This window comes from Geotrypetes seraphini, chromosome 8 (genome assembly GCF_902459505.1).
Source record: "Geotrypetes seraphini chromosome 8, aGeoSer1.1, whole genome shotgun sequence".
Classification (NCBI taxonomy): Eukaryota; Metazoa; Chordata; class Amphibia; order Gymnophiona; family Dermophiidae; genus Geotrypetes; species Geotrypetes seraphini.
The window spans coordinates 71,434,324-71,461,617 of NC_047091.1; the positions used below are offsets into that span (position 1 = coordinate 71,434,324).

The window sequence follows — 27,294 nt, forward strand, 5'->3', positions numbered from 1 at the left end:
AAAACAATGTTGATGCCCTCCTTCATCGGGCCCCCCTGACAATTTCGGGCCCTAGGCACATGCCTACTTGGCCTATTGGTTAATCCTGCCCTGCTTATACCAGGCGCTTATGGACATAACCCACTAGTCTGGCATGGATGACAAAGAAATTCCTGTCATTGTGTTTATGTGTGCATGGAGGGGTAGTGAAACATAGGATCTGCAAATTAAGTCACAACTAATACATGGAAAAAGAAATGGCCACAGATGGATACGTTTCCCTGCCTCCAAGAACTTACAGGCTGAGTGGACAGCATAATTATGCATTCAGTCTTTGTAGAGTTCTGCCCATCTCACCCTTTCTCCCCATCACTGTGGAAATTGGTGGCGGAAATAGTAGATGTGGCTACAAGCTGAACAAATAGTACCATCAAAAAGCTTGGAGGCCATATTTATTGGAACCAGAAAAATAAATATTAAAAATACCTTTATCAACTGATCATAGGGTTCACAGAGGGAAGCAAATAGACCTAGCTTCTGAGTATGGCTGAGGAATAGGAGTATCCGTAAGCCAATTTTCTTAGGAAGTTATGGTTTTCCAAGAAATTGTGGGATAGGGGCACTTGATGCAGCTTTATTTAAACTGAGCATTCTCTGGGATTAGTCAGTTTTCTCACAACTTCTCTGGGGGAAGAACAGAGCATGGGACGAGGGAAGGGGTAATATAGGAAAAGCTGCCAAATTGTTGCCTGATTTTGGTTTCCTGAATAGGCTTCTTCTCAGGCTCCCTACTAAACCCTGATTAGATGCCAAGAAAATTAATTTGCTGACCTGTAGCATGTGTTCTCTGAGGACATTCACCAGTCACAAAACTAGATGACTTTATCTGAAGGTGTCAGCAAGGAACACATTTTCAGAACTTAGTAGATAAACACTGCAGGTCCTTCTAAGTTTCCAAGTATCTATATTATTTGCTATACTGCCCATCATATTCCATCTGAGTGGGTTATACAAGTTTATAAATATTAAAAACTAGGAAATGATGAAAGGAAATAAAGATTAAAAACAAGGAAATGATGAAAGGAACTCCATTAATATAGGAAAGAGTTGAGGATAGAGTTTTTAAAAGGTCTGATCAGGGTCTCCAGCCGCACTTGTGATCCAACTCCGAGTTTGGTAGGGAATTAATTAGCTTATGAGGAGGCATCTTCAAAGAGGAAGGTATTAATATCAGTTTTAAATTTAATCAGGGAGTAAGATAACCTGATGTAGTTGGGGAAAGCATTCCAGAGGCTGGGGCCTAGGACAGTAAAAATTTTGTTTCTAATATTGTCATATGTTATTTGTCTAAATGAGGGTTTAATGAGTAGGTGTTGCTGGCTTGATCTTAGAGTTCATTGCGTGACTTGGACAAGTGGATGCAGGATAATGGCGTCCCTTCAATCCGTGCTTCAATGTTGGCTTTTTGAGGGTTACAAAGTAACTCTCTTTTTTGAGGGGTGTGTGTGTGGGGAATCCCCCCCCCCACTACACTTAAAATATTCACTTGGTATCTAATGTTAGGGTATGATTTAGATGAGGATTATGGGGCGCCATTGTCATGCATGCATTTGTCGGTGTACCGTTCATTGAGGGGGGTGGGGAGTAAGGGATTAGCATTTGTGATAGAAAAAGTGAGAGAACATAAGAACATAAGAAGTTGCCTCCGCTGAGACAGACCAGAGGTCCATCTTGCCCAGCGGTCCACTCCCGCGGCGGCCCATCAGGCTTATTGCCTGAACAGTGGTCCCTGACTAATTTTATAACTTACCTCTAATCCTATCCCTATAACCTACCTCTACTCCTATCTGTACCCCTCAATCCCTTTGTCCTCCAGGTACCTATCCAAACCTTCTTTGAAGCCCTGTAGTGTGCTCCTGCTTATCACATACTCCGGTAGCGCGTTCCATGTATCCACCACCCTCTGGGTGAAATAGAACTTTCTGGCATTTGTTCTAAACCTTGTTCTAAACCTTTTTCTAAACCTTTCCCCTTTCAATTTCTCTGAGTGCCCCCTTGTACTTGTGGTTCCACATAATTTGAAAAATCTGTCCCTGTCTACTTTTTCTATGCCCTTCATGATCTTGAAGGTTTCTATCATGTTAGATAGTAATGGTTTAAAGACCAGGAGTAGTAATTTATAAGTTATGCATATGCAGTGTCTGAGTGGTAAACAGTGTGCTACTGGGATTGTACTGGAGTTCCCACATTCTCGTACTCACACAATTCAGTTTTTAAGCTAATAGGTTTAGAACCAGAAAGAAAAGGATAGCTGGTGATTTTCCAACAACACAGAATACTGGTTACAGAGAAGTAACTTCATTTTCTTGGAATTCAAGGAGGGCCTTTTTCAATGGGTCTGGGACAATTCATCGTGGCTATTTCATCGCAGCCAGGTTCCAGGCTCCAGTGCGGCCATTTCAGCATGGCTGTTTCAGTGCTGAATGGCTGCGATGAATTATCCTATTCTGTGAAGCGAGGGTGCATAAAAAATTCAGTGTTTGGGGAGCAAAGCCCACCTAACCTCCCCCAAATTCTTCCTTCCTTGCTCCTCGTCTGCGATCCGGCCACAGCAGATTCAGCGTTTGGGAGGCAATGCCCCCCCAATCTCCTCCAATTCTTCCCTCCCCGTTTCTCCCCTATCCTGTATCCGATTGCCTCTGTTAAATACAATTAGAGGTTAGACATGGGTGGGTGGGAATGCGACAGGTTGAACTTTGAATCTAGCAGTGGCAGAGCATTAACCAGGATGGCGTTAAACAGGAATCACTCAGAGGGTGATTAATAGTGAAAGGTGAGATCCTTCAAAACGTTGCATTTTCTGCACTCCCTTCTCGGGGTCTGCTTTATCTCTTCCAGAGGAGAAGTTGGGGACTGGACCAAAACAATGCCCATCATCCACTGTGCAGCGTCATTTTGTGCAGTGGCAGTTGGCAATTTACAGTTTAGTCGGGGCATCTAGTCCCAGAGTAGGACCTGCCAGAATGGGACAATTTATCACAGCTGTTTCAGCGCGGCTGCGATGAAATGCCCCGTGATGATACGGCTGTGATGAATCATCCTTTTCTGTTTTCAATAGGACGTCTAAATCCAACTTTGGACATTTCCCACACGACGTCCAAAGTCAGAGACAGAGAAATGGCCATTTTCAAAACCAGAAAAAAATCATCTACCTGAATGTCTTGGCAGCCAGGACGTCCAACCTTAGGATGTCCAACTTTATTCTCATTTTAGAACATAAGAACATAAGAATAGCCTTACTGGATCAAGCCCAGTAGCTCATTCTCACGGTGGCCAATCCAGGTTACTAATACCTGGCCAAAACCCAAGGAGTAGCAACATTCCAGCATCTCAAAGAATAGCGAGATTCTGGAACCCCCAATGAGACCAACATTCCAGAGCTGAGATTGTGATGTCATAATGCCTCATTCCACAGTGCCTCAGAGCCAATCACATCAGTGATGTTACAATGGCTTGATTGTCCTATACTTGGCACACGTAAGAGCATAAGAATAGCCTTACTGAGTCAGACCAATGGTCCATCAAGCCCAGTAGCCTGTTCTCACAGTAGCCAATCCAGGTCCCTAGTACCTGGCCAAAACCCAAGGAAGTAGTAACATTCCATGCTACCGATACAGGGCAAGCAGTGGCTTCCCCAATGTCTTTCACAATAACAGACTATGGACTTTTTCTCCAGGAACTTGTCCAAACCTTTCTTAAAACCAGCTACGCTATCCGCTTTTACCACATCCTCTGGCAATGCATTCCAGAGCTTAACTATTCTCTGAGTGAAAAAAAATCCAGACCATTTGGACTTGAAAGGGCCAGCATCGGAATGGGCTGACCACACAGACATACTGTTATAGACAAGTTATGCCTGCTAGAAGTGTCCTGATGCTGACAGAGCCATTTGATTTCTGACAATTTTGTTTTGGCCTCTACTTTGCTGATGAACTGTACATTGTGGCTTGTGAGCCAGAAGTCGTTTTCCCCTTTTTGCTGAGAATAATAAAGAATCAGTACCAAACTGTACTAAAGGTAGTGTGTCTGTGCAGTTTATGCTCGCGTGTCTGCTGATATTCCTGCATGGTCCTGAAGGTGCCTGTGACAATACCAACAGAGCAGTGGGGCACTTTGTGACCTTCACATAAAGGGCGCCAAATGTACAGTACATCTCACCATATATCCCTTATAATTTATGCTGAGCCCTCCAAAACTCCCCCCAAACCTACTATACCCATCTGTTTACCACCCAAATAGCCCTGTGGTACCTATATACAGTAATAGCATAGTAGGGTTTTGGTGGTCTCACACTTTCATAAGAACATAAGAAGTTGCCTCCGCTGGGTCAGACCAGAGGTCCATCCTGCCCAGCGGTCCGCTCCCGCGGCGGCCCATCAGGTCTATCACCTGTGCAGTGGTCCCTGACTATTCCTATATCCTACCTCTACTCCTATCTGTACCCCTCAATTCCCTTATCTTCTAGGAACTTATCCAAACCTTCTTTGAAGCCCTGTAACGTGCTCTGGCCTATCACAGCCTCCGGAAGTGTGTTCCATGTGTCCACCACCCTCTGGGTAAAAAAGAACTTCCTAGTGTTTGTTCTAAACCTGCCCCCTTTTAGTTTCTCTGAGTGCCCCCTTGTACTTGTGGTTCCCCACAGTGTGAAGAATCTGTCCCTGTCTACTTTTTCTATGCCCTTCAGGATTTTGAAGGTTTCTATCATGTCTCCTCTAAGTCTCCACTTTTCCAGGGAGAAAAGCCCCAGCTTTTTCAACCTGTCAGCATATGAGAAGTTTTCCATACCCTTTATCAGTTTAGTCGCTCTTCTCTGGACTCCCTCAAGTACTGCCATGTCCTTCTTGAGGTACGGCGACCAATACTGGACACAGTATTCCAGATGTGGGCGCACCATTGCACAATACAGTGGCATGATGGCTTCCTTCGTCCTGGCCGTGATACCCTTCTTAATGATACCCAACATTTGTGCCGACGCCTTTAATGTTGTGTCTACCATCACCCCCAGGTCTCTTTCAAGGTTACTTACCCCTAGCAGAAATGCACTCTTTAAAGTGGCTTATGGCCCTGGGTCCTCCTCTCTATGGTCCACTAGGCTATCTAAGCCACTTCTGTGCAGCTTGTTTAGGCTTTCCCATACAGGTGATGCTCTTCTAGAGACAGATGTATACTGTTTCATTCAGATCTTTGTTGGGTGGGAGGGGGTTAGTGAACACTGAAGGAGTATTGGGGGGCAACAAAAACCAAGAAAATACCACAGATTTTAATGTGCTGCACACCAAAAACAGAAGTGATGTACAAAATGCAAAGTCTTTTATTGGAATCAATAAAACGTGGTTGCCCATGTTTCGATAAACAATTCTTCCTTTGGGGTCCGAGATGTTTTAACCCTCAATTATGGAGAACCATTTGAAGTGCAGCTGGATTGAAACAGCGTAATTGATGGACTGAAAAAGGAGTCCTGTAGTGATCCATTGCAGTGTAATACTTTTGTTTTCAATATTACATTCCTGCCATTTTTGCTGCCTTGGGGGGGGGGGGGGGGGGGTGTGGCGGTGCCAGTTTGTGGGGGTGTCATTGGGGAGGGCTATCAGTGCGAGGGGACTTTTTTTATGAGGCAGATTGTGTGTGTGTATGTAACACATGCACAACATCTGTGCCATTAAAAAAAAGAAGAAGCCTTAACAACAGTGACAGGGGGCTGATTCCCCTGTCACTGCTGTTAGGGCTCTGCGCATGTCAATCGCTCACTGAGCGATTGATCTGTCGGGTTTGCACGCAAATGATTTATACCTCCGTGCAAATCATTTGCATGCAAACTTGGTAGCACATTGATCACTGGTCCACAGTCGGCAAAAGAATTGGCTAACAGGGATCCTGTTGGTATTACAGATTTATCTTTAGTGCATCCAGGCCTTTCTCCCTATCTCTCTCACCCAGATGCACTAACATCAGGGGAAAACACGTGGTGAGCCATTTTAGCTGGTTTAGTGACGATCACATTTGCCACCCGATGCACAAAACGGCTCACCGGATGTTTTCCCCTCGATCGCCCATTTTCCGATCTGGCCATGCAAATTAGCTAAAACCCCATGCAAACTAGCCAAGTGATTGATGCACTAACATCACTTGGCTATGCACAAACGCACCGCCCTTTTCATAGCTTAGCCAACTCCCCCCCCTTAAGCTGATGCAGAAGCTTTCCTTCCTGTGACTAGAGCTGCCTTCCAGTGAACCAATTCTGCATGCCTTACCCTAGACTGGCTAACAAATGAAAGAACCTCCCTCACCCCAAGAAGTCTGCAAAGATTAGGGAAAAGAGATGAAGTCCAACTCCAAACTAAGCAGAAAATGAAAATAATTCTGTAATTTAATTTAAGAGCATTAACCGGACAAGCCCTCAGTCACACAGCAGCCTCTGGAAACTCCAGGGAAAAGCTGTCGCGAATTTACACCCAGAAAGGTGTTAACTGCGAAGCTTTCCTGTTGAAGCTTTCCTGCTTCATTCACGAACTTGAGAGTCATCGAGCAGTGCGGTTCCTGAGGAAGGGGGTTCACCCCGAAACGGAGTCCGTTGGACATTTACTTCATTTACTGCTTATGGATCACCATTTCCATTACACACGGAGAAGCTAAGTTCTTACAGCCTGTGTATTTTTGAGCTTGGTTGGATTTGGACACTAACTTTCCAGTTTGGCCCCCAGCTTAGGGGTAAGGGATGAATTCCTTCTTTATTTTGATAATGTGTGTTTTTTTCATTTGAGTTTTTTCACACATTGCACATTTTGCACTAGTTAAGCACCACAAATATTATCCGGAGCAAGCCCGGGGATGTTTCGCAGTTAACACCTTTCTGGGTGTAAATTCGCGACAGCTTTTCCCTGGAGTTTCCAGAGGCTGCTGTGTGACTGAGGGCTTGTCCGGTTAGTGCTCTTAAATTAAATTACAGAATTATTTTCATTTTCTGCTTAGTTTGGAGTTGGACTTCATCTCTTTTCCCTAATCTTTGCAGACTTCTTGGGGTGAGGGAGGTTCTTTCATTTGTTAGCTTATTGTTGTACCTCCTCCATTTAGGGTTCTATTTTTTGTCTTACCCTAGACTGGACCATACCAATAGTCTCTGCTGCTAGTTACTCTGAGAGCAGGCAGGACAGGCTCACTTACACAGAATAGAGGACTGGAGATCTAAAGATATTAACTGTCCTTCTAGCTTCTGGACATTAATCAAAAATCTACAGTATATAATCCTTAGCCAGCAACTCCAAAGTCTGAGCACATCTGACAGGGCTCTTCTCTCCCTAAATATTAGAGCCCTCAGTAGGGTTAACAGATTTCCCCTTGCCCGCCCCCCCAAACTCATGTATCCTTCTTCGAGCTTGGGACCACATCTGGAGGGCCTCTGTGCATGTGTGGACATTGATGCAATGACGTCACATGCATACGTCGTGCATGTGTGTGACATCATCATGTCGACATGCGTAGAGGCTTTCCAAAACTCAGACAAACTTCTGGGGTTTGGAAATCCCTCCGGGGACCCAGACAGTTTTCTAAAACGAGGCCCTGTCTGAGTTTTTCTGGACAGCTGGTAACCCTAGCCCTCGATATGTGCCGAGTTGTCTATGACTTAATCCAGTCCTGCCTAAATGAAAGAACAGGCCCAAGGGGAGCTGTCTGTGATCCCCTGAACAATAAACCATCATATCTGATATTGTATTGAAAATCTGCACATTAGCAATAATGTGATCTCAATGTCTGAACTGCCTGGCCCATAGCTATGCATATCTACTCAATAGAGACTGACCTTCAATGGACTACTGACGTTGCCATGGCTCTGACTTTTTGGGTCTTGATGTGCCCCTTCAAGGTCAAACCTACTTGGGCATATTTAATACCCAAGCTCCAAGGTGAATTACAATTTGCTTACAGTTAGTATTTGCCTGTCCCCAGAGTTCTCACAAGCTAACTTTGTACCTGAAGCAAAAGAGAGCATTGTGACTTGGCCAAGTTCGTATATGTCTAGGGAAGTGGTCCTACAGTAACCACAAAAAAACAAAGACTTATCATAGTACTAATGCTCAATGAAACAATGCCCAAGAGGAACATATATTATTTATTATATAATAATAATAATAATAATTAGCAAAATGGCACAGAAGCACACAAAAGATATTTACACAAAAATAGATGTATCTGAATATATGTTCTGTTACAGTACTAAAAAGATTCCTGAGAAAAGAATACTGAACCATGCCCATGAGAAATAACCTTGTCTTTGGCAGAGGTCAGGTATCTAGGATCCCCAATACGAGAGAACCCCTTCTCGGCATGACCATGCCTCAAAGCAGTCCTCTGGATAAATTATGGGATTTTGTCCTTCTGGCTCACAGTGTATGCACAAGCCAACCAGATAGCATCTGGTTAGTGTAGCGATAAGTTCCAGACCCCAAGCCAACACTGGCCGCTGGTTTCTCCTGAAAGGTTAGAAGCCGCAATTATCAGCTTGCTCTTCTCTGTACGACAGTATACCGAGAAGCTCAGAACTTAGATGGCACAGAGAGAAAGTCTCTTTACAGAGCTTTCAGATCAGTGTTCGCTCTCTCCACATGCCAAATCTCTTCTTCTTTTGATCACAAACTGTCTGGTCCCAGACTTCAGTTCACTGTCCTCAAGTGACTGTCTTGGCCCAATCAGATCACACATTCCTCCTGTTTAGGAGATGAAAAGCAGGCTCGGAGAACAATCAGGGACATGTTTCAGACACCCTCCTTGCAAGTGCTGGCAGATCAAGGAGGTCCACAAATCTTATCTTATACTTCTGTCAGAGTAAATCTGTCTTGTTAGCACTTCACATTCAGAGATGAAATGCAGATGCTCTTTGGTATGCCAGTGTCCTTGTGTTGGCAGTCAGAATATAGATGCAAGAAACAGGCAGGAAGTCATGACAGTTCGGCTCAAGCCTAGTCAGAGTCCAGTTCATAAACGTCAGTTGCTCAAAAGGTGGCACACCAGGGACACCCCTAGAGTCGCAAGAAGTCTCAGTAAGAGAAATAAAGGATAAATTGGACAAAGTTCTCTTTGAAACGTTAATGAGAAGCTAGCTGCTTGGAATTTCTAAAGGCTTTAGCTGACTTTTGGCCTTGGGAAAATGTTGGAAGGATGACTGATTGAAGAGGCAATATTGAAAGTTTTTTGCAGGTAAAGTTGTGTTCACCTACATCTTTTTTCAAAAGCATGCATTTTTATTTTGATATTCTCATGCGTTCTTTAATTTGTACACTTCCGATCAAGTACAAAATACCTACATTCAAAAGTATCCGCCTTCTCCTAGTAGCTTGCATGTTGGAAGGATTCTCAATAGGCATAATTTGTAGCTTTCTGGTATTATCCAAAGGACTGTTTGCATAAAGCCTTAGCCTCTCTCCAGCAAGAGGATTTTCTGGAACAAAGGCTGGAGTAATGACCAAGGGCATCGGATTCACTGGCTTTGACCAGGCACTTTATTAGAGCCCCTACCTATAAAATAGCAAGGTCTGGAACTGTCAGTCAGACCCTCAATGCGCTTTCTTGGATGGAAAAACTGCATTCTCGTTTCCTAGTTCTGCTGGGAAGTTGGCCCGAAGGCAGTACTAGAGAGAGCTTGATGCATTGAAAAATGGTCTTTGAGAACTTCCACAGCTTCCATGACTTAAATCCAATAATATTTCCTTCCGTAGAAGGCAAGTCTTTCCTGTATATCTTCATGTAGGTTAGATGCCTGCAGGCGCACAAGTAGTCTGTGTTTGCCTGTAGCCATTACTGAGCCCCTCCATGCATTTCAAAAGCATCATACCTTATATTGTGCATATGCTGAGCTAAGTGTATGGAATTCACATTTATCCTCGGGAGGGAGATGGCTGGTGAATTTCAAGACAGTATGTTAAGTGCGTGTTTATGAAAGTTTTCTAGGAAGTTAAATCTCCCACTATTTCAATCCATTCATGTCCCAGGAGAACCAAGGCAGGTTTCTAAGACTTTTTGGTGTGTTTCATAGTGAATTTGCTCAGCTGCCTGGATACCGTATGTAGAGGGTAAGTTTTAAACGTAAGGTGCATTTTTGCTCACATACAAAAAAGGCCATTTTCAAAGTTATTTCTATATAGTTTTACCTGTGGAAATTGCTTTGAAAATTAGTTAGGGGAATGGGCTCCTTGAAAATTGCCCATCTTCTATTTGGGTAAAATCATATATATATATACTTCCACATCACATGCACCTTCACTTAACTGCTTTCAGGGGAGGTTTTCCCTGATGAAGGGTTGGATTTTTGAAAAGTGTGTGAATTTTTAAAAAACTTTATTTTATTTAAATATTATTTGTATAGACACTGTATTGCATTTTTGTTGGTTTTGAAACTCAATAAAGAATTATAAAAACAAACAAACAAACAAACTTTATTTTATTGGTTTTCATCTAATCTTCCCTCATACCAATTCGGTGTGGGCATTATTTGTCAGAAAATGTAAAAGAAAGGAGGTTCAAATGTCTGCAGGTCTGTAACAATGTCGATGGGTAAAAAGCAGTAGTAGACTTTACAATTAAGAAAACCTCCACATAACTGTAAAGTCTACTAATACTTTTTACCCATAAACATCATTACAGACCTGCAGACATTTGAACCTCTTTGTTTTCATTTGATCTGAAAACTTCCCTTCCAAGCATTTTCTCTACAAAAACTTTTACCACACGGAAAATGATTGTTGTAAGATTGCATGTGGATATGCCCATGTATACACCACAAGCTTGTGATTAGTTTCACACCATCTGAGTGTAGCTGCTTCTGGAAGGGCTGCGGAGTTGGTACACCAGGACCTTCATCTTCGACTCCAACTTTGACTCTATTTTTCTACTGTCTGACATGATATTCAGCACTATTTAACCCGCCAGAAACAGTTTCTGCCTGATTACACAGGACTAGGCCAGTTAACCGCTAGTTGGCTGCTGAATACTATTGCTTAGCGGCTAGTGGCTAGTCAGCTATGTTGGGTGACTTAGCCAGCTATCCATGAAATTTAAAGCATTAGCTATTTTGAGCGGCCAAACTGGGCCACGTGAATAGCTGGTCTATCTTTGACTGCTGTAAACTTAGCTGGCCAGCGCTTAATATTGAGTTAGTCGGCTAAGTTTATAGCAGCCCCAAATCCTCCAGATACTCATTACAGGTAACTGGAAATTGCCCAGCACTGAATATCCAGGTTCAGCACCAACCATGGGAGTCAGCCTGGCTAACTCCCGCAGTCTGAATATCAGCCCCTATCTTTTTTTAATTCTGGATCTAAAGTACTAGTAAATATAACTTTAGATCCCGGATAAAGATATGTATCTATGAGTATAAAATGATAAATTTACCATATATGGAGTCAGAATCAGTACATTTTTACTGACTCTGATTACACATAAAATTGCTTTGACTCCCTGGTTCCTGGAGACATTGTTTGGATGGAGTTGTGATATATGCACATATTTAATAAAGGTGCCGTAAGTTAAGAAGTAGCAGGTGCCCTACCGCAGCCTAGCTTAATTTTTTTAATTGGTGTTAATCGTTGCGGTAATTGTGCAATTTAAAATCAATTAAAAAGTCCTTATAAAAAATGTAGGTGCCCATAGGCGCCTACGGACACCTTAATTGTATCTACAAAGGCACCTAATGATGCAATTTTTAACTACAGTCTCAACGAAATAATAATATTATAGTTATTTTTCGTATGCTTTTCTTCTGTACTTTAGTTTTTAATTACCGGTAGTTCTTCCTTCTCCTATATTTTCTGCTAGTCTTAATTATATGTGAACCAAGTTGAGCTTCACTGGGAGATGACCCGGTATATAAACCAAAGATTAGATTAGATTAATAATAATAATAATAATAATTTTATTCTTATATACCGCCATACCCAGCGAGTTCTAGGCGGTTTACATCAGTTAGATTAGGATCCGCGTTGACAGCAGATTTAAAGCAATTTATCAGCTATATAACAAATTTAACCGAACTTGATAGAGGAGGGAGGGGGATTGGGGGAAGTCGGGAAAGGAGCAGCTATCGTAGAGGAGGGTGAGAGCAAGGGGCGAATTGGGGGGGGCGAAGAGTAAAGAAGATTGGGGGTTCCTTAGGGGTCATGTTCCCTAAAAAGATAAGTTTTAAGTGATTTTCTGAAGCAGAGGTAAGTGGGGGCCTCGAGAATCATTTGGGCAAGCCATGAGTTCAGCTTGGCTGCTTGGAAGGCGAAGGTTTTGTCTAGGAATCTTTTGAGGTGACAAAGTTTTAGCGAGGGGAAGGCAAACAGCTGAATTCTACGGGATTTCTTGTTTGTGTAGTACCGGTTAAAATGAGAATTGATGTAGCTTGGAGAAGAACCATTTACCGATTTGTAGCAGAAGCAAGCGAATTTAAAAATAACTCTAGATTCAAATGGCAGCCAGTGAAGTTGGTTGGTAAAAGGGGGTGATGTGTTCCCATTTCTTTAGGCCGAAGATGAGACGCACAGCGGTATTTTGGATTATTTTTAGTCTCCTGGTAGTTTTCTTCGTGGCGTTAAGGTAAATGATGCTGCAGTAGTCAAGAATGCTGAGGATGGAAGATTGTACAAGTAGGCGGAAAGAAGTGTCGTCTAAGTATTTTTTTATGGTGCGTAGCTTCCAGAGTACGGAGAAGCTTTTCCTGACCGTGAGGTCAGTGTGGTTTTCTAAGGATAAGTTTTTGTCGAGTGTGACTCCCAGAATTTTTAGGGTGGGTTCGAGGGGGTAGGTTGTTCCTTTCAGTTGAATAGTAGTGTCCTTGATTTTGTCATTGGGGGTGGCTAAGAAGAATTTAGATTTGTCGGGATTAAGTTTCAGTCTGAAGGATAGCATCCAGAGTTCAATTTGGTTGAGAATGTTTGCAATGTAGTCAAGTAGTTCTTGTGAGAAATTGGTTAGGGGGATAGTTATTGTGATGTCATCTGCGTATATGAAAAATTTGAGCTTGAGGTTATGTAGGAGGTTACCTAGGGAGGCCAGGTAGATATTGAACAGAGTGGGTGATAGGGGGGAGCCCTGAGGGACCCTGCAGGTGTTGTCCCAGCTGTATAAGAAGGAGTTGCTCTTGAGAACCTTGTAGGATCTGTTTCTAAGGAATCCCTGGAACCAATTGAGGACCTGGTCGGAGATGCCGATGTGAGCCAGGCATTCTAGTAGAATGGTGTGGTCGACCAGGTCGAAAGCACTGCTCAGGTCGAGTTGTATAATCAAGGCACTTGAGCCTTGACTAAAGAGCGAGTGGAGGTGGTCCAGAAGGGAGGCAATGATGGTTTCAGTGCTATGGTCTGCGCGGAAGCCTGATTGATAGTCACATAGAATGTTAAATTTTTCTAGGTATGCGGCGAGTTCCGTCTTTACCAACCCTTCTACTATTTTGGTAAATAGGGGGATGCTTGCGATCGGTCTATAGTTAGATGGGGAATTTGGTGATTCTTTTGCGTTTTTTATGATTGGGGTGATCATAATCTGACCTTGCTCAGGAGGGAAGTTTCCTGTGGATAAAAGGAAATTGACCCATGTCACCATGTTTGCTTTGAAGTGGAGCGGGGCGGCTTTCATTATGTTTGGTGGGCATGTGTCCAATTTGCAGAAGGAGTGTGAATATTTATCGTAGTAGGTATTAAAGTTGTGCCAGTCGATTGTAGCAAATTGTTTCCAGCTTAGGTCTGTTCTGGTTCCTAGGTCTGGGTCTGGATTCGGTATATCGGGTCTGGGAGAATGGGGAACAACTCCAGGGGGTTGGGCCTAGTGGGTAGTGTTGATCTTAGTTGTTGGATCTTGGAGTTGAAGAAGTCTGCCAGGGTGTTGGCGGTTAGAGTGGATTCTTCATGTGTATTAGTGAGTGTCTCGGTGTTATATAGGTCATTAACCAGTTTGAAGAGGTTACTACTATTGGTTTTGATATTATCGATTTTGTGGGAGTAGAAATTTTTTCTTTTTTCATTAGTGAGGTTTTTGTAATTTTTTAGTTTTTGTCTCCAGGTCAATCTATGTTCGAGGGTTCCAGATTTTTGCCATAATCTTTCTGCTTTTCTTAGATCCTTCTTTAATAGCAGCAGTTCTGGATCGAACCAGCCTTCTTTGTTAGTGGTTCTTATTCTGCGGGTTTTAATGGGAGCAATCTCGTTTAGTATGGTAGTACTCTCCTTGGTCCAGGCGGCCATGAGTTGATCTATTTCTTCGGTCGGAGTGGAGTTAATTTCGAAACGAGACCAAAATTCTGTTGGGTCAATCTTTCCTCTGGTAGTGTGGGTTTTGGTAATTCTAGTATTAATGTTTTTGGTGGGTTTGTGTTGGCATCCAATGGTGAAGGTACAGAGACGGTGGTCAGACCAAAGAGAGTCTGACCAGTTGCCTTGTTTCCAGTAAAAAGTGGGATTTGTTAGTTCCTTGGAGGAGAGAGTCACCAGGTCTAACTGATGACCTCTTTGGTGGGTTTTGATAGGGGGGTGTTTGTCATAGCCTAGTTGGGTGAGCAGTGACCAAAACTCCGAGATTTCTGGTTGGTCGGTTAGCTCAAGATGGATGTTAATATCCCCACATAGTAGGTTGTACGGACTTGTTAACGAGTTTGTTAGTAGGGTTTCAGCGAAGTCCTCTTTGGTCATGGTCCATTTTTTTGGCGGGATATAGAATAAAGTGATGGTTAGTGCTGAGGGCAGTGATTTTGATGTTAGAGAGATGGTGAGAATTTCTGCGTTTGGCGAAGAAATTGTATTGAGAGTGGTACAGTTTAGATGGTCTCGGAAGATTATTGCAAGACCACCTCCTCTTCCCCAAGTTCTAGCTAGTGAGAGAATCTTGAATCCTGTGGTTAGACAATCTTTAATGATGATGTCCTTGTCAGATAACAACCAGGTTTCTGTGAGAAGGACAAAGTCGGGGTTAGTTTCAGTCAGCCAATCTTTGATCAAAGTCGATTTATTCCTCATAGATCTGATATTTAGGTAGAAGCCAAGTAAGGTCTGGTGGTTGGTGTGGTCAATTGGGAAGTAGTGGGAGTAAGTCAATTTTTTTAGTGTTCGTGGTTTTTTTGCATGGGGTTTGGTCGGTTTGTGGGGTTGCGGGGGGATAGTGGGCGGATTGATGTGTGGGTAGACTTGTGTGGTGTGGAGAGTGTAAGCAGGGATTTTGGGTTTTACTGATCGGTACGGTGTGAAGTGGATGGGGATGGGGGATGGGCTAGAGTTGTCTGCATTGCAGAGCCTAGTGGTGATCAAGTAGATTAGTAGTAGTGCTGCGCATTGGTGTGTGCTAGGCCTGGCCATTGCGGAGGGCTTGTCAAGTCGCAGTGGCTGAGGTTTTGGTGCTTGCGGAGGGGCTATGAGGGGCGCTGGATGGGTGGAGGATGGCGCAGTGTGCTAATGGAGCGTTAATTCTCTTGTCTTGTTGTTTGGTTGATCAGGGGTAATGCAAAATGGAGAGGACTGTTTGAGGGAAACAGGTTTTGTAGGACGAGATCAATACAGAAAAGTCCACAGTTGTATCATACAGTGCAGTGTAGTATCGAACAGAAAGACTGGTGCAATTAGAGCAGTATCAAAACAATGCAATGCAATTTATGAGGGCAAGAAGTCTATCAACACGTTGTCTATCAACCTTTAAATATTAGTCAGTAGTTAGTTAAAACTAGGTAGAACAACAGTTAAATATAGCCAGCAGTTAAATATAACAAGGTATATCAAGGTATACCAACTAATAAGAATAACACGGTATACTGCCGGCAAGGTATACTGAACAACTGTTAAGAATAACAAGGAATACTGCAAGCAAGGCAGTGCGCCGTTGTAGGGCTCTAAAATCAAGGAGACCACGCTGGTTTCGGGGGAGGGGCAGACTGCCTCGCGCTCCCCTGCAGGATCGGGCTCCTCTCTCTGCTTTTCCTGCCTTCCTGCTGTTCAGAGTGCAGGCAAGGCAGATCGCCGTTGTGGGGCTCTAAAATCAAGGAGACCCCGCTGGTTTAAATGACCTTAGGTACCACTAGGCACTGCTGTAGACACGATTCTCGTCAACCATAGACGCCGGTAATGTAGGCTGACATTGCTAGCACCTATGTTAGATGCAAGCCATGATTCTCTTAACGGGGCCTACGCCTGATTGACACACGGCCAGCACTGTTTTGGAGGGGCCAGCTGATGTAGGTGCCATTACTAGAATCAGGCCCATGGAATACAGGTACGCATTAACACATTCTTTGGAGCAACTGTAAATCTGTTTGAGAACATTTGTGCCCAATCAGTTGTCATTGCCAGTGCCTGTTTTGTACAAGTACAGAGCTTGTTGAGCAGAAGCTGGGCTGCTTTTCTTGGGGCTTTAGTAGTGTGAATTTCCAGTTGAAGGTTTTCAGTGGCAATCAACCGACCAATATTGGAAGAACTTTGAAATCGCATTACAGAATGGATTGTGAATCAGAATGTTATTTATATTACTGTAGGCCATTACCTTGCATCTATATTGGCAAAACTAAGTGCAAAATCCATTTAAGGGTCAATAAGCAGAAAAACCAGTTTTGCACAGAAAACTGTTCTGTAGCTGTTGTGGAACATCAGCTATCTTAACACCAAAATATTAGCTGGAGAATAATATAAAGTATTAGAGGAATGTCCAATCATTGAACTGAAAAGATATCACAGGACAATGATGTTATATCTTAATAAAGTTCTATTTTGGATAATTAATTTAGGCTCCCTGATATGAATTTACTCCACAAATGTCCAAATTATTTACAACTAGGACAGCAAAGAGTAGCGATTTGCATATTTTCTTAGAAACCTTTTAGGTACTTGATGAGGTCAAAATAATTTGCCCTGGGATCTCATGTAGGATGTAAACATTCTCATTTTTCCCAGATGAAACTGAGGATTCTGATGGTCACTGGCAACATCCTAAAGCATATACTGTAATGGGATACATGAAGATCCTCACTCAGATGCTTGATCAGCTCTTGTGATGGTCAGTTATGGAGATTTTCTACTTGTCTGCATACTTCTTGAAGCCACTGGCCTCTATTTTCCCCCACTGACAGAAAAACTGAAGACAGGAATCAAATCAAGATGGCCTTCCAGAAAATGCTAAAAAGGGACCTGGTGATTGGAATGCCAAACAATAAATTGTGAAAAGAGAATCCTTCTGATAAGATGTTGAAAAATAAAGTACATTTGAAATCAATAAAAATCCTACCTAGAATACTCAGGGACGGGGGTGGGGAGAAGTACCAAGGACTACTTTTATCACAAAATGGAAGAAAGAAAATATTTTGAGGCAGGAGAGGAACTAACAGTGGTAGCTGGAGAAAAATGCACTGTTGCTCTTGGTGGGAAATAATGAAGTTATTATACATGAACAGGTGTATCCAGAAAGTGCTGCACATTCCCAGAGGACTTTCAGGGTTTTTTTTTTTCCTAGAAAGCACTGGCAATGTGTTCCCTTTTGATGCCATCTGATAATGGTTCCAAGAGTACAACTCACGATTCATCATTTCTTCAGAGAAAATATAATGTAACCCAAAGACCATAGATACCTCTAAACAGGGCCGCCATCAGAAATTTCTGGGCCCCTTACTGAGCAATCCTATTGGGCCCCCCATGCACCCCTTCCCCCCCCCCCCCGACGCCCCCCCCTTCTTCCATGGGCCGAATACACACATACTTTTCTGCTAATGCTCCACCTAAGCCAGTCCCTTAAAATCTTCTCACGTCCATTGGGTGATTTGGCATAGAGGAGATATTCATAAAAAGAACGTCCGTCAAGATCTTTACTCATAGACTGTGCCATTTGCTTTAAATCATCTTCCATCATTAATCCAAATTGCACAATTCTTTCTCTGTCTTTGTCCTGAATGGCATCTGGCCACATTGTTGGATCCTTCCAGTCAACAAATTTATGAGCAGGCGCGGAGAACGCATTTTTAAACAAATGTAGTTTATCCTTGTACTCCTTATGTAATTTTAATCATCTATGGATATGTTTGTATGTTTATTGTTCAAATGGTTTTATTTATTTCCCCAAATTTATTTTTGTTATATGCATTGAAAATATTTGATATTACGTTTAAATCAAAATCTCAATAAACTTGAAACTTGTGCCCATGAGATTGTGGGAGGGTTAAATACTCAAAACTTAGAAGAATAACAATTTACTTAAAGTTTTTGCTACGCCAGCTTTCTGGTATTTTTACATACAGTGGCGTACGTAGCATATGTAACACCCGGGGCCCATTATTTTTTGGCACCCCCCCATCTGTAAGAAAAACATGATTTTTAGTAACAAACCACACGTCACACATGAGTACCTAGGAAAAGGCAGCATCTTACATATTGCAGTGAGCAGTACATCAATACACCCATTGTAAAACTAAACAAGCCAGACCAGCATAGATCAATCCTACACCGTCAATCCTAACAGAAAACCATGTCTTTCGAACACACAGAACACCTTCGCCTAGTATGGAATATGTCATCACAAACTAACCCTTCACTCTTTTACTGTAGTGTGGATTTTAGCCACAGTGGTAACAGCCCTGACGCTCATAGAATTCTGAGCATCAGAGCTGCTACCACCACAGCTGGCGCTAAAAAACGCTCCACAGTTTTGTAAAAGGGGGGATAAAATAGAAATACACAGTTTCAACGCTCTAGCTCAGAGGTGCCCAAACTTTTTGAGCTTGTGAGCTACTTTAAAATGACCAAATCAAAATGATCTACCAACAATAAAATTAAAAAACACAAAGCACACTATACGCTGAGAAAATGTTAATTATCATTCCTATTCTGGGTTTTTTTCAGAGGTCAAGGCAGATGACTCTATGCATTGTCACCTCAGTAACAACCATACAAAAATAGGCATCCTTTTTATTAAACCACAATAGCAGTTTTTAGCGCAGGGAGCTGCGCTGAATGCCCAGCGCTGCTCTTGACGCTCATAGGCTCCCTGTGCTAAAAACCACTATTGCGGTTTAGTAAAAGGGGACCATATTGTAAAATATAGACAGCAGATATAAATTCAGAACTGTGCATAGTAAGTGAAGGGAAGTTTTCATCTCAGGGAATTTACCCAGTTAACTATTAAGTTATTTGGGCAAATTCCTTTGAAAACTGTGGTAATACTGCCTCCACTTTGCTAAATTTAAAATAAAATCATTTTTCCTACCTTGTCTGGTGATTTCATGAGTCTCTGGTTGCACTTTCTTCTTCTGACTGTGCATCCAATCTTTCTTCCCTTCTTTCAGCCTGTATGCTTCCTCTCCTCCACACCTCATTCCCTCCCTCCAACTTTTTCTTCCTCTCTTCATGCCCCCTTTCTTTTTTTCTGTTTCTCTTCTTTCCTTCTGTTTCCCTGCCTGCCCCCTTTCTTTCTTTCTCCCTGCCGTTCCCCAAGCCACTGCCACTGCCGCTGCCATCGGGGAACAGGACCCACCAATGGATAACAGGCCCCAAAGCCGACGCCGACGCATGCTCTCCCTGCTTCGGGCCGATCAATTCTGCCGTCAATTCTGCCGTCGGAGAGGAAGTTCCGCCCAGCCAGGCAGCGATTGGCTGGCCCGAACTTCCTCTCCGACTGCAGAATTGACGTCGGGGAGAGGAAGACTGATCGGCCCGATAGATTAGATCGCCAAGACAAAGTGAGTCCTGGGTGATCGACTCACTTTGCCTTGGCGAACTACTGGCGCCCCTGCCTTAGAACACTGCCTAGGACCCTGGGGGAGCCCGGGCCCCCTGGCAGCTCCGGGCCCCTGAATGCAGGACTGGTAGTACTACCCTGATGGCAGCCCTGCTTCTAAATCCTGAAGAAACAGCACACATAACCCCAAAGTATGAGGTGTTATAACACATACATCCTCCTTTGTTTAACCTGCGGAAGGTATTTCATCTAGATTTTACACAATGTTACAAGTGGATGTAATTGAGACATACTGTAATGAATGGTCATTTGGATCTGGATTATTTTCCTTATGTCTCTCAAACTTGCACCTCTTTCTTCTACAAACAATTGCAGCACAGTTCTTCTCAGTCTCTGCCTAAAGCTCTTCAGCATATTTGGGCAACAGAGAGGTACAATCCAAAATAGCTGATGATTGCTGGGAATCAAACTGGCATCACCTGATATGTTGCTTCCCTTAGTCTCTCTGTTTTGTGATGCGTAGGGTAGTATGGATGCCTGTTCGATTACAGAAAGCTGAAGGTGATTGCATCCAATACTTGTTGGTCTTGTGCTACTGCACTGGGAACATTGGATCATATGCTATTTTACTGTCCCCATACACAAAAGTTTTGGCAGCAAGTTTAGACTAAGACATGCAATATTTTTCATTTCAAGGCCATCTTGTCATATTTTGTGTTATTTTTGGATCTACTTCTGACCATCTTTCAATATTGGAGAAGGATAGGCCATTATATAACATTATGATTGCCGTAGCAATCTGGGCAATCTTAATGTTCAGTTTTTGTAGAACTCTCTTTGATCTATAAATATGAGGCTATTGCTACAGAACACTGAGCGCTTCAAATGTTTCACCAATTAATGGTCCACTCTAGGAGATTATTTAAATCATATGGTAAGATTATGATTTCTCTGTTTCTTTGATAAAAGGATAGGGTGGAGTTGTTTCAATATCCTGTATTTGTTTGTTTCTTCTGTTACTTCATCGTGCTGGATTTATTTATAAAATTTACAAAGCTTCAATAAAATGCTGAACTTAACCCCCCCTCCCCCACAAACATTCCTAAAACTTGAGATTCCCAATACATACATATGCAGACACTGCTAAAATCCGAGGAACCCCCAACGTATACAGACCCTTGTAAACTTGAGGCATTCCACAAAAGAACCCACTTTTAAAACCTGAGGAACCTCTACTGTACCTAAACCAGAAGAGTTCAAGAGCACAAGCATCCCTAAAACAGGAGAACCCCCCCCCCCCATACACAGAATCATTTGTAAAACCTGAGAAACCCCAATGCACTTGTAAAATCTGAAGAAGCCAATACATGTTGACATACATAAAACCTGAGTAGTTCCAGTACAGGTATCTTTAGAACCTAAGAATTCTTCTATAACGTAAGCAACTGTAGTGTATAAATTTCTACTCCTTTCCTCACATCAAACATGGGGGCATCTCTCTCGTCCATCTCCTATTGCTCTTCCCTGATCCCACCCTACCATCTCCCCACCCTTTACCTGTGTGATGCTGTCCCGCATGGTAGGGGAGCGCCCCCGCCTTGTGGTTGTGGTAGCCATGGTGGTAGTGGTCTCCATGATGGTGGTGGACATGTCTGCCAGAAGGGTGGTGGCTGTGGTCTCCGTGGTTATAACTGACGGCACCTCACCCACAAGTCGCAGGTTCCCCTCAATCTGGATGTTGGGGTCAGTCTCAGAGGCCAGGGACAGGACTTTCAACCCATTGTAGTAAAGGCCAGAGATCTGTCCCTGGAAGGGCCTCCCTTGGTCCTTGCCGCCAATCTTAACTGCAGCTTGGCTGTTGAATATTGTGAGCTGGCGACCTGATGGAGGGAAGGTGGGTGATGAAGAGGATAAACAAAAAGGAATCAATTATATAATCAGTTTCCAGAATCAAGGATAATGCCCTGCATTACAATAGCTGGAAAACTTTCCATTTCCCCGAATAGTAGCTAATCTCTACAAGCCCTCAAGACAGGCTCTCAAAGAAAGGAAGGAATCTGCATTCTCCATCAATTGGCCTTCCTTCTTCTAACGGAGGTGCTTATCCCTCTCTCTGACAACACAATTTTTCTTCCCAACATGTTCCTGCTCTCTCTCATCTTTCTCTGTCTTCCACCGTTCTCTTTCTGCTATCCCAGCCCAGTCCTCTGTCCCTCCCTTCCCCATTCCACAAACCCAGTGTCATGCTGTCACCATCCTTTCATTTCATGCATCATCTGCTTGCTTTCTGTTCACTTCTCTTCTTTCTAAGATCCTATACTCAATGCCTGATTTTCATTCTTTCCTCAGTCTCCTCTTCAACTCTTACGCTTTTCTTTTTAGTTATTCTGGAGCCCATCCTTGCTTTCACTGACAATTGCAAATAATAAACTAGGGAGAGAGAGAGAGGGAGAGAGACTGATAAAGCTAAAACACCTAATGCCCAGAGGCAGTGAATGGGAGGGTGAATGTTATTGTAAAACTGCACTGCTAGAATGTGAGAGAGGGCAAGATTCACCAACTTGGGTACAGATGAGCATTTGCTTAGGAATACTAATTTTAACTATGATTTGAATGAGTAGACCAGATCTAATCAGGATAATGAGTGAAATAGACCAACTCTGACCATGGCAACCAGGGAGAGCCTTGACTTGCATCCCAGAGATTGCAAATAAAGGTTTACCGGTGTGTTTGTTCCATCTTCTTCTTCTGGGCTGTCATGTGGAGAGGATCATCAGAAATCAACAAACCTTGATGAATCCAACCAGTCCAGGCACAATGAACCAAACGATTACATATCTATGAGACTACCCTCAGGAACTTTCAGCTGGTTTCAGGAGAAGCATACCACAAAGCAATGGTTGAAAGTAAATTGGTCAAAGATACAGTGTAGGTATTACTCAGGAGCACACCCCCATCTATCAAAAACTTCACTGACCCCGAAACTAAAAAGGATGGGTCATGGTTGCTTGCTGACTCAGCAATGAAGGGGGGTCATGAAATCCTGTTTCCATATCCCCAGCATTATCAGTCGTCTGTGGATTACACCAGAGACCAGATGTAATAGGTCTTTGGCAATGAATGGGAGGGGCAGGTAGGAACAAGGTATAAAAACAAGAACACTTTATTACCTTTTATTAGATTGTGAGTCCTCCAGGGACAGAAAAATACCTACCGTGTTTCCCCGAAAATAAGATACTGTCTTATATTAATTTTGGGCCCCCAAAAAGGCACTAGGTCTTATTTTTGGGGAGGTCTTATTTTTTTTCATATACAATGATTATCTCTCCCATCCTCTTCTCAACCCCAATTCTTCCTATTTCCTTTCTCTCCCCCACATGTGCAGCATCTTTCCTCCCCTCTCACCCATCCCCTTGTGCAGAATCTTTCTATCCCTCCCCCATCCCTCCCATCCCCCTGTGCAGCAGAACCCTTGCAGCCTATATCCTTCCCTCCCCTTGTGCAGCAGAACCCTTGTAGCTTCTATCCCTCCCTCCTTCCCATCCCTTGTGCAGCAGAACCCTTGCAGCTTCTATCCCTTCCTCCTTCCCAACCTTTGTGCAGCAGAACCCTTGTAGCTTATATCCCTCCCTTCCTCCCATCCCCCCATGGAGCATTTTATAAATCCTTCCCATCTCCCCCCCCCCTGCCGCCACCACCCCTCCTCTCCCTGCTGACCCTTCCATCTCTCCCACTCATCCGAACCCTGACCGTAAGATTGAAATACAGTACCTTATAACAAACTGCATCGTTGGCAGCACAGGCCCCATTGCGGCTTTCTGACGCCTGGGCATTCCTTTGCCGCGTTACTGATGACGTCATCAGCAATGCGGCAGAGGAACGCCCGGGCGTCAGAAAGCCGCGATGGGGCCTGTGCTGTCAACGATGCGGTTTGTTATAAGGTACTGTATTTCGGTCTCGCGGTCGGAGTTTGGATGGATGGGAGAGATGGAAGGGTCATGGGGGGAACACTGTCACCGCTGGCGACTAGGGCTTATTTTCAGGGTAGGTCTTATTTTCGGTAAAACACGGTACTGTACATGAGTGTATAACCCTTCAATAGCTTTCAAGTGCATATGAAATAAAAAGCAAAATAAATGAATAACCATTAACGCTGTCTCCTTTGCATAGCTAATTTCGTAAAGGGCAGTAGATCTAATATTCAGACAATAAGGAACTGAACAGCTCAAGGCAAATGACAGAGCAACCCTTCATCCTCTTTTGAGGGCTTTCTTCATCTGTTTAGGCTCTATTCATAATCTGGGTGTCTCAGGGTTGGATTTAGCTTGTAGTGTACCAAGCCAGGGAGATTACAATAGTGGAACAGGTGCTTCCTCTTGTGAGGTTCGGCCCTCTTCAAAATTCTTCGGAGTCTTCGTAGCTATGTATGTCCGTTGGACATGCACCCTTAAAGGTACAGGAGTGGGCTGACATCAATTCTATACCATTCACACCTCTCCTATGACTTTAAGGAAGCGGATACAAAGGGACACAGCTGGTAAAGCTAAGCAGCTCCTAGCAGAAGGTCATCTCTTCTACCATGGAATCCTAGTCACAGGCTGCCATTACTTTCCCTATGGTCTTTCTCCAGTTATTTGTGTAGTATTTATAACTTGGGTGTCTTGGAAAATTGCTGCCTCTCTCCCCAGAAGCCCTTCTTCAGTTGTCTGTGCTATATTCATACATTGGGTGAATTGGGGCGCTGGGGGGGTCACTTCTTCTGAGGTCTCTCTTCAGCTGTTCCTAGTGTATTCATATTATGAGGAGCAGGGTCTCCATATGGATTAGATTTGTGTATGACAGAAATGAACCTCACTCCTAAACCAGGATATGTTGGGTGTAATCTCAGTCTCCCAGGTTTCCTGCTACTACTTGTCTACAGGCTGTCTGGGAGCCTCGGCATCTTGCTGTCTTTTCTTCTGAGGAGCTGTCCATGCTCTATTCATCATAGTTTGGGTGTCTCAAGGCAACGCTGTCTCTTTCCCTGCGATCCTTCCCTTTAGCTATTCACACTATATACATCATACTTCAGGTATCTCAGGGCACTGCCGTCTCTTTTCCTGAAGTCTCTCCCTTCATCAGACCATGCTTTATTTATAATACAGTACTTTGGATGTCTCAGGGCACTGCTGTCGTCTCCTCCATGGATCCTTTTTAGCTATCTGTATGTTATGAAAATTTTGAGGTTATCACAGTTCTGTCAGGGCAGGTTTCACACTAAAAATAGAATTGTGGTATTCAGAGACACAAAAGTAGAAAAGGTGTTTTTTCAAATTATAAACCTTGGTCAGGAATCACATGTTAGGGATGAAGCAGAAATGGTGATGGAAAGCAGATGGATCTACGTGTTGTTAATAGGTGTGTGCGAGGGGCATTGCCAAGTTCCTAACAGGATTAGTAGACTTTCTGTTCCTAGCTTCAGATCTCTCGCTCTCTCTGTCTCATTCCAGCATTCCTGTTTCTCTTTCAACACAAAATCAGAAAATGTTAAAGGGACCTTGTTTTCTCTGCGTTAATTCCATTTCACAGCCTTGAGGTAGGTTGCTTCTAGGCCGATGAATATCATAAAAAAATTTTCACAGAAAGGGCGGATTTTTTTTTTTTTATTTAACATTTTTTAACCCTCTGAGTCTTTTTTTTTTTTTTTTTGGTGGGGTGGAGAGATTTTTTGGGATTTGTTTAAGAAGAATTAGTTTTTATTTACTTCTTTTTTTTTTTTTTTCCTTGGTGGGCGAAGGGACAGGAAGAGGGAGCTTTAGAGGAGGGAACAAGACATCTGCCCTCCGATTTTCACACATTTAAATGTTTATTAGACAGATACGGTCATCACTCAGTTAGTTTGGTTTACATAAGTTGTTTAATTTGGGGATTTTTCAGGCTTTGCGAGGCAGGGGCTTCCTTTGCTGTTTTATTTCTATCCCAGCTCCTGATTACCCCACGCAGGGAGGGCTGTTTTGGTTAATTTTCACCACCGCTAAAGCTGTTTAGTGCAGATAGTGCCCTGGAACAACACCCGAAAGCACAGTGCAATGTGCATATAACCTTTCACTGTTAATGCAATGCAGCCAGCAGCATACATCATTGTTAATGCAGTGTACAGTGCAGGGTTTATCACAAGTCAGTACTAATGCAGTGTGCCTCACGTACAGTGTCAAGAGAGTGTAATGTGTATCACTATACAGTATTAATATGATGAAGAGTTGTGATATTTTTAATACACTGTTTTTTGCCATAATGCTAATGAACTGTACAGTGTAATACATAACACCATGCATTGCAAATGTACAACACAGGGCATTTCACCATGCAATGTTAATGTATTATGCACTGTATTATACAGGGCAGTGTGCCTCATTATACACCAGTGGTCTCAAGCTCAAACCCTTTGCAGGGCCACATTTTGGATTTGTAGGTACTTGGAGGGCCTCAGAAAAAAATAGTTAATGTCTTATTAAAGAAATGACAATTTTGCATGAGGTATAACTCTTTATAGTTTATAAATCTTTCCTTTTGGCTAAGTCTTAATAATAATATTGTCATTTATAGCTAAAGAGACATATGATCAAGAAACTGTTTTATTTTACTTTTGTGATTATGATAAACATACCCAGGGCCTCAAAATAGTACCAGGCGGGCCGCGAGTTTGAGACCACTGCTATACACTGTAATAAGAATGCAGTGGATGATCTCTTCATGAAGGTGGTTAATAAATCCCAATAAATAAATAAAGCACAGTTACTTACCGTAACAGGTGTTATCCAGGGACAGCAGGCAGATATTCTTGACTGATGGGTGACGGCACCGATGGAGCCCCGGTACGGACAATTTTAGAGTGATTGCACTCTAAGAACTTGGAAAGTTCTAGTAGGCCGCACCGCGCACGCGCGAGTGCCTTCCCGCCCGACAGAGGCGCGCGGTCCCCAGTTAGGATAAGCCAGCTAAGAAGCCAACCCGGGGAGGTGGGTGGGACGCAAGAATATCTGCCTGCTGTCCCTGGATAACACCTGTTACGGTAAGTAACTGTGCTTTATCTCAGGACAAGCAGGCAGCATATTCTTGACTGATGGGTGACCTCCAAGCTAACAAAAAGAGGGATGGAGGGAAGGTTGGCCATTAGGAAAACAAATTTTGCAAAACAGATTGGCCGAAGTGTCCATCCCGTCTGGAGAATGCATCCAGACAATAATGAGATGTAAAAGTATGAACTGAGGACCAAGTAGCAGCTTTTCAGATTTCCTCAATAGGAGTGGAACGGAGGAAAGCTACAGATGATGCCACAGCTCGAACTCTATGGGCCGTGACAGAACCTTCCAGTGTCAGTCCGGACTGAGCATAAGAAAATGAAATGCACGCTGCAAGCCAATTTGACAACGTACGTTTAGAAACAGGACGTCCCAATTTATTCGGATCAAAGGACAGAAAGAGTTGGGGAGATGATCTGTGGGGCTTAGTACGCTCTAAATAGTAAGCTAGAGCCCGCTTACAATCCAAAGTGTGGAGAGCCTGTTCTCCAGAATGAGAGTGAGGTTTCGGAAAGAAGACAGGCAGAAC

The 27,294-nt window shown here is 43.2% G+C and overlaps 1 protein-coding gene across 1 annotated transcript in view; it reads right to left on the bottom strand.

The window, feature by feature from the left end:
* The window catches only part of NRXN2 (neurexin 2), a 1,565,743-nt gene that overhangs the window by 92,012 nt on the left and 1,446,437 nt on the right, over positions 1-27,294 (bottom strand). The window contains exon 19 of the mRNA XM_033953607.1: positions 21,262-21,584. Within this exon, the coding sequence (XP_033809498.1) occupies positions 21,262-21,584 (323 nt within the window). The remainder of the gene's footprint in view (positions 1-21,261; positions 21,585-27,294) is intronic.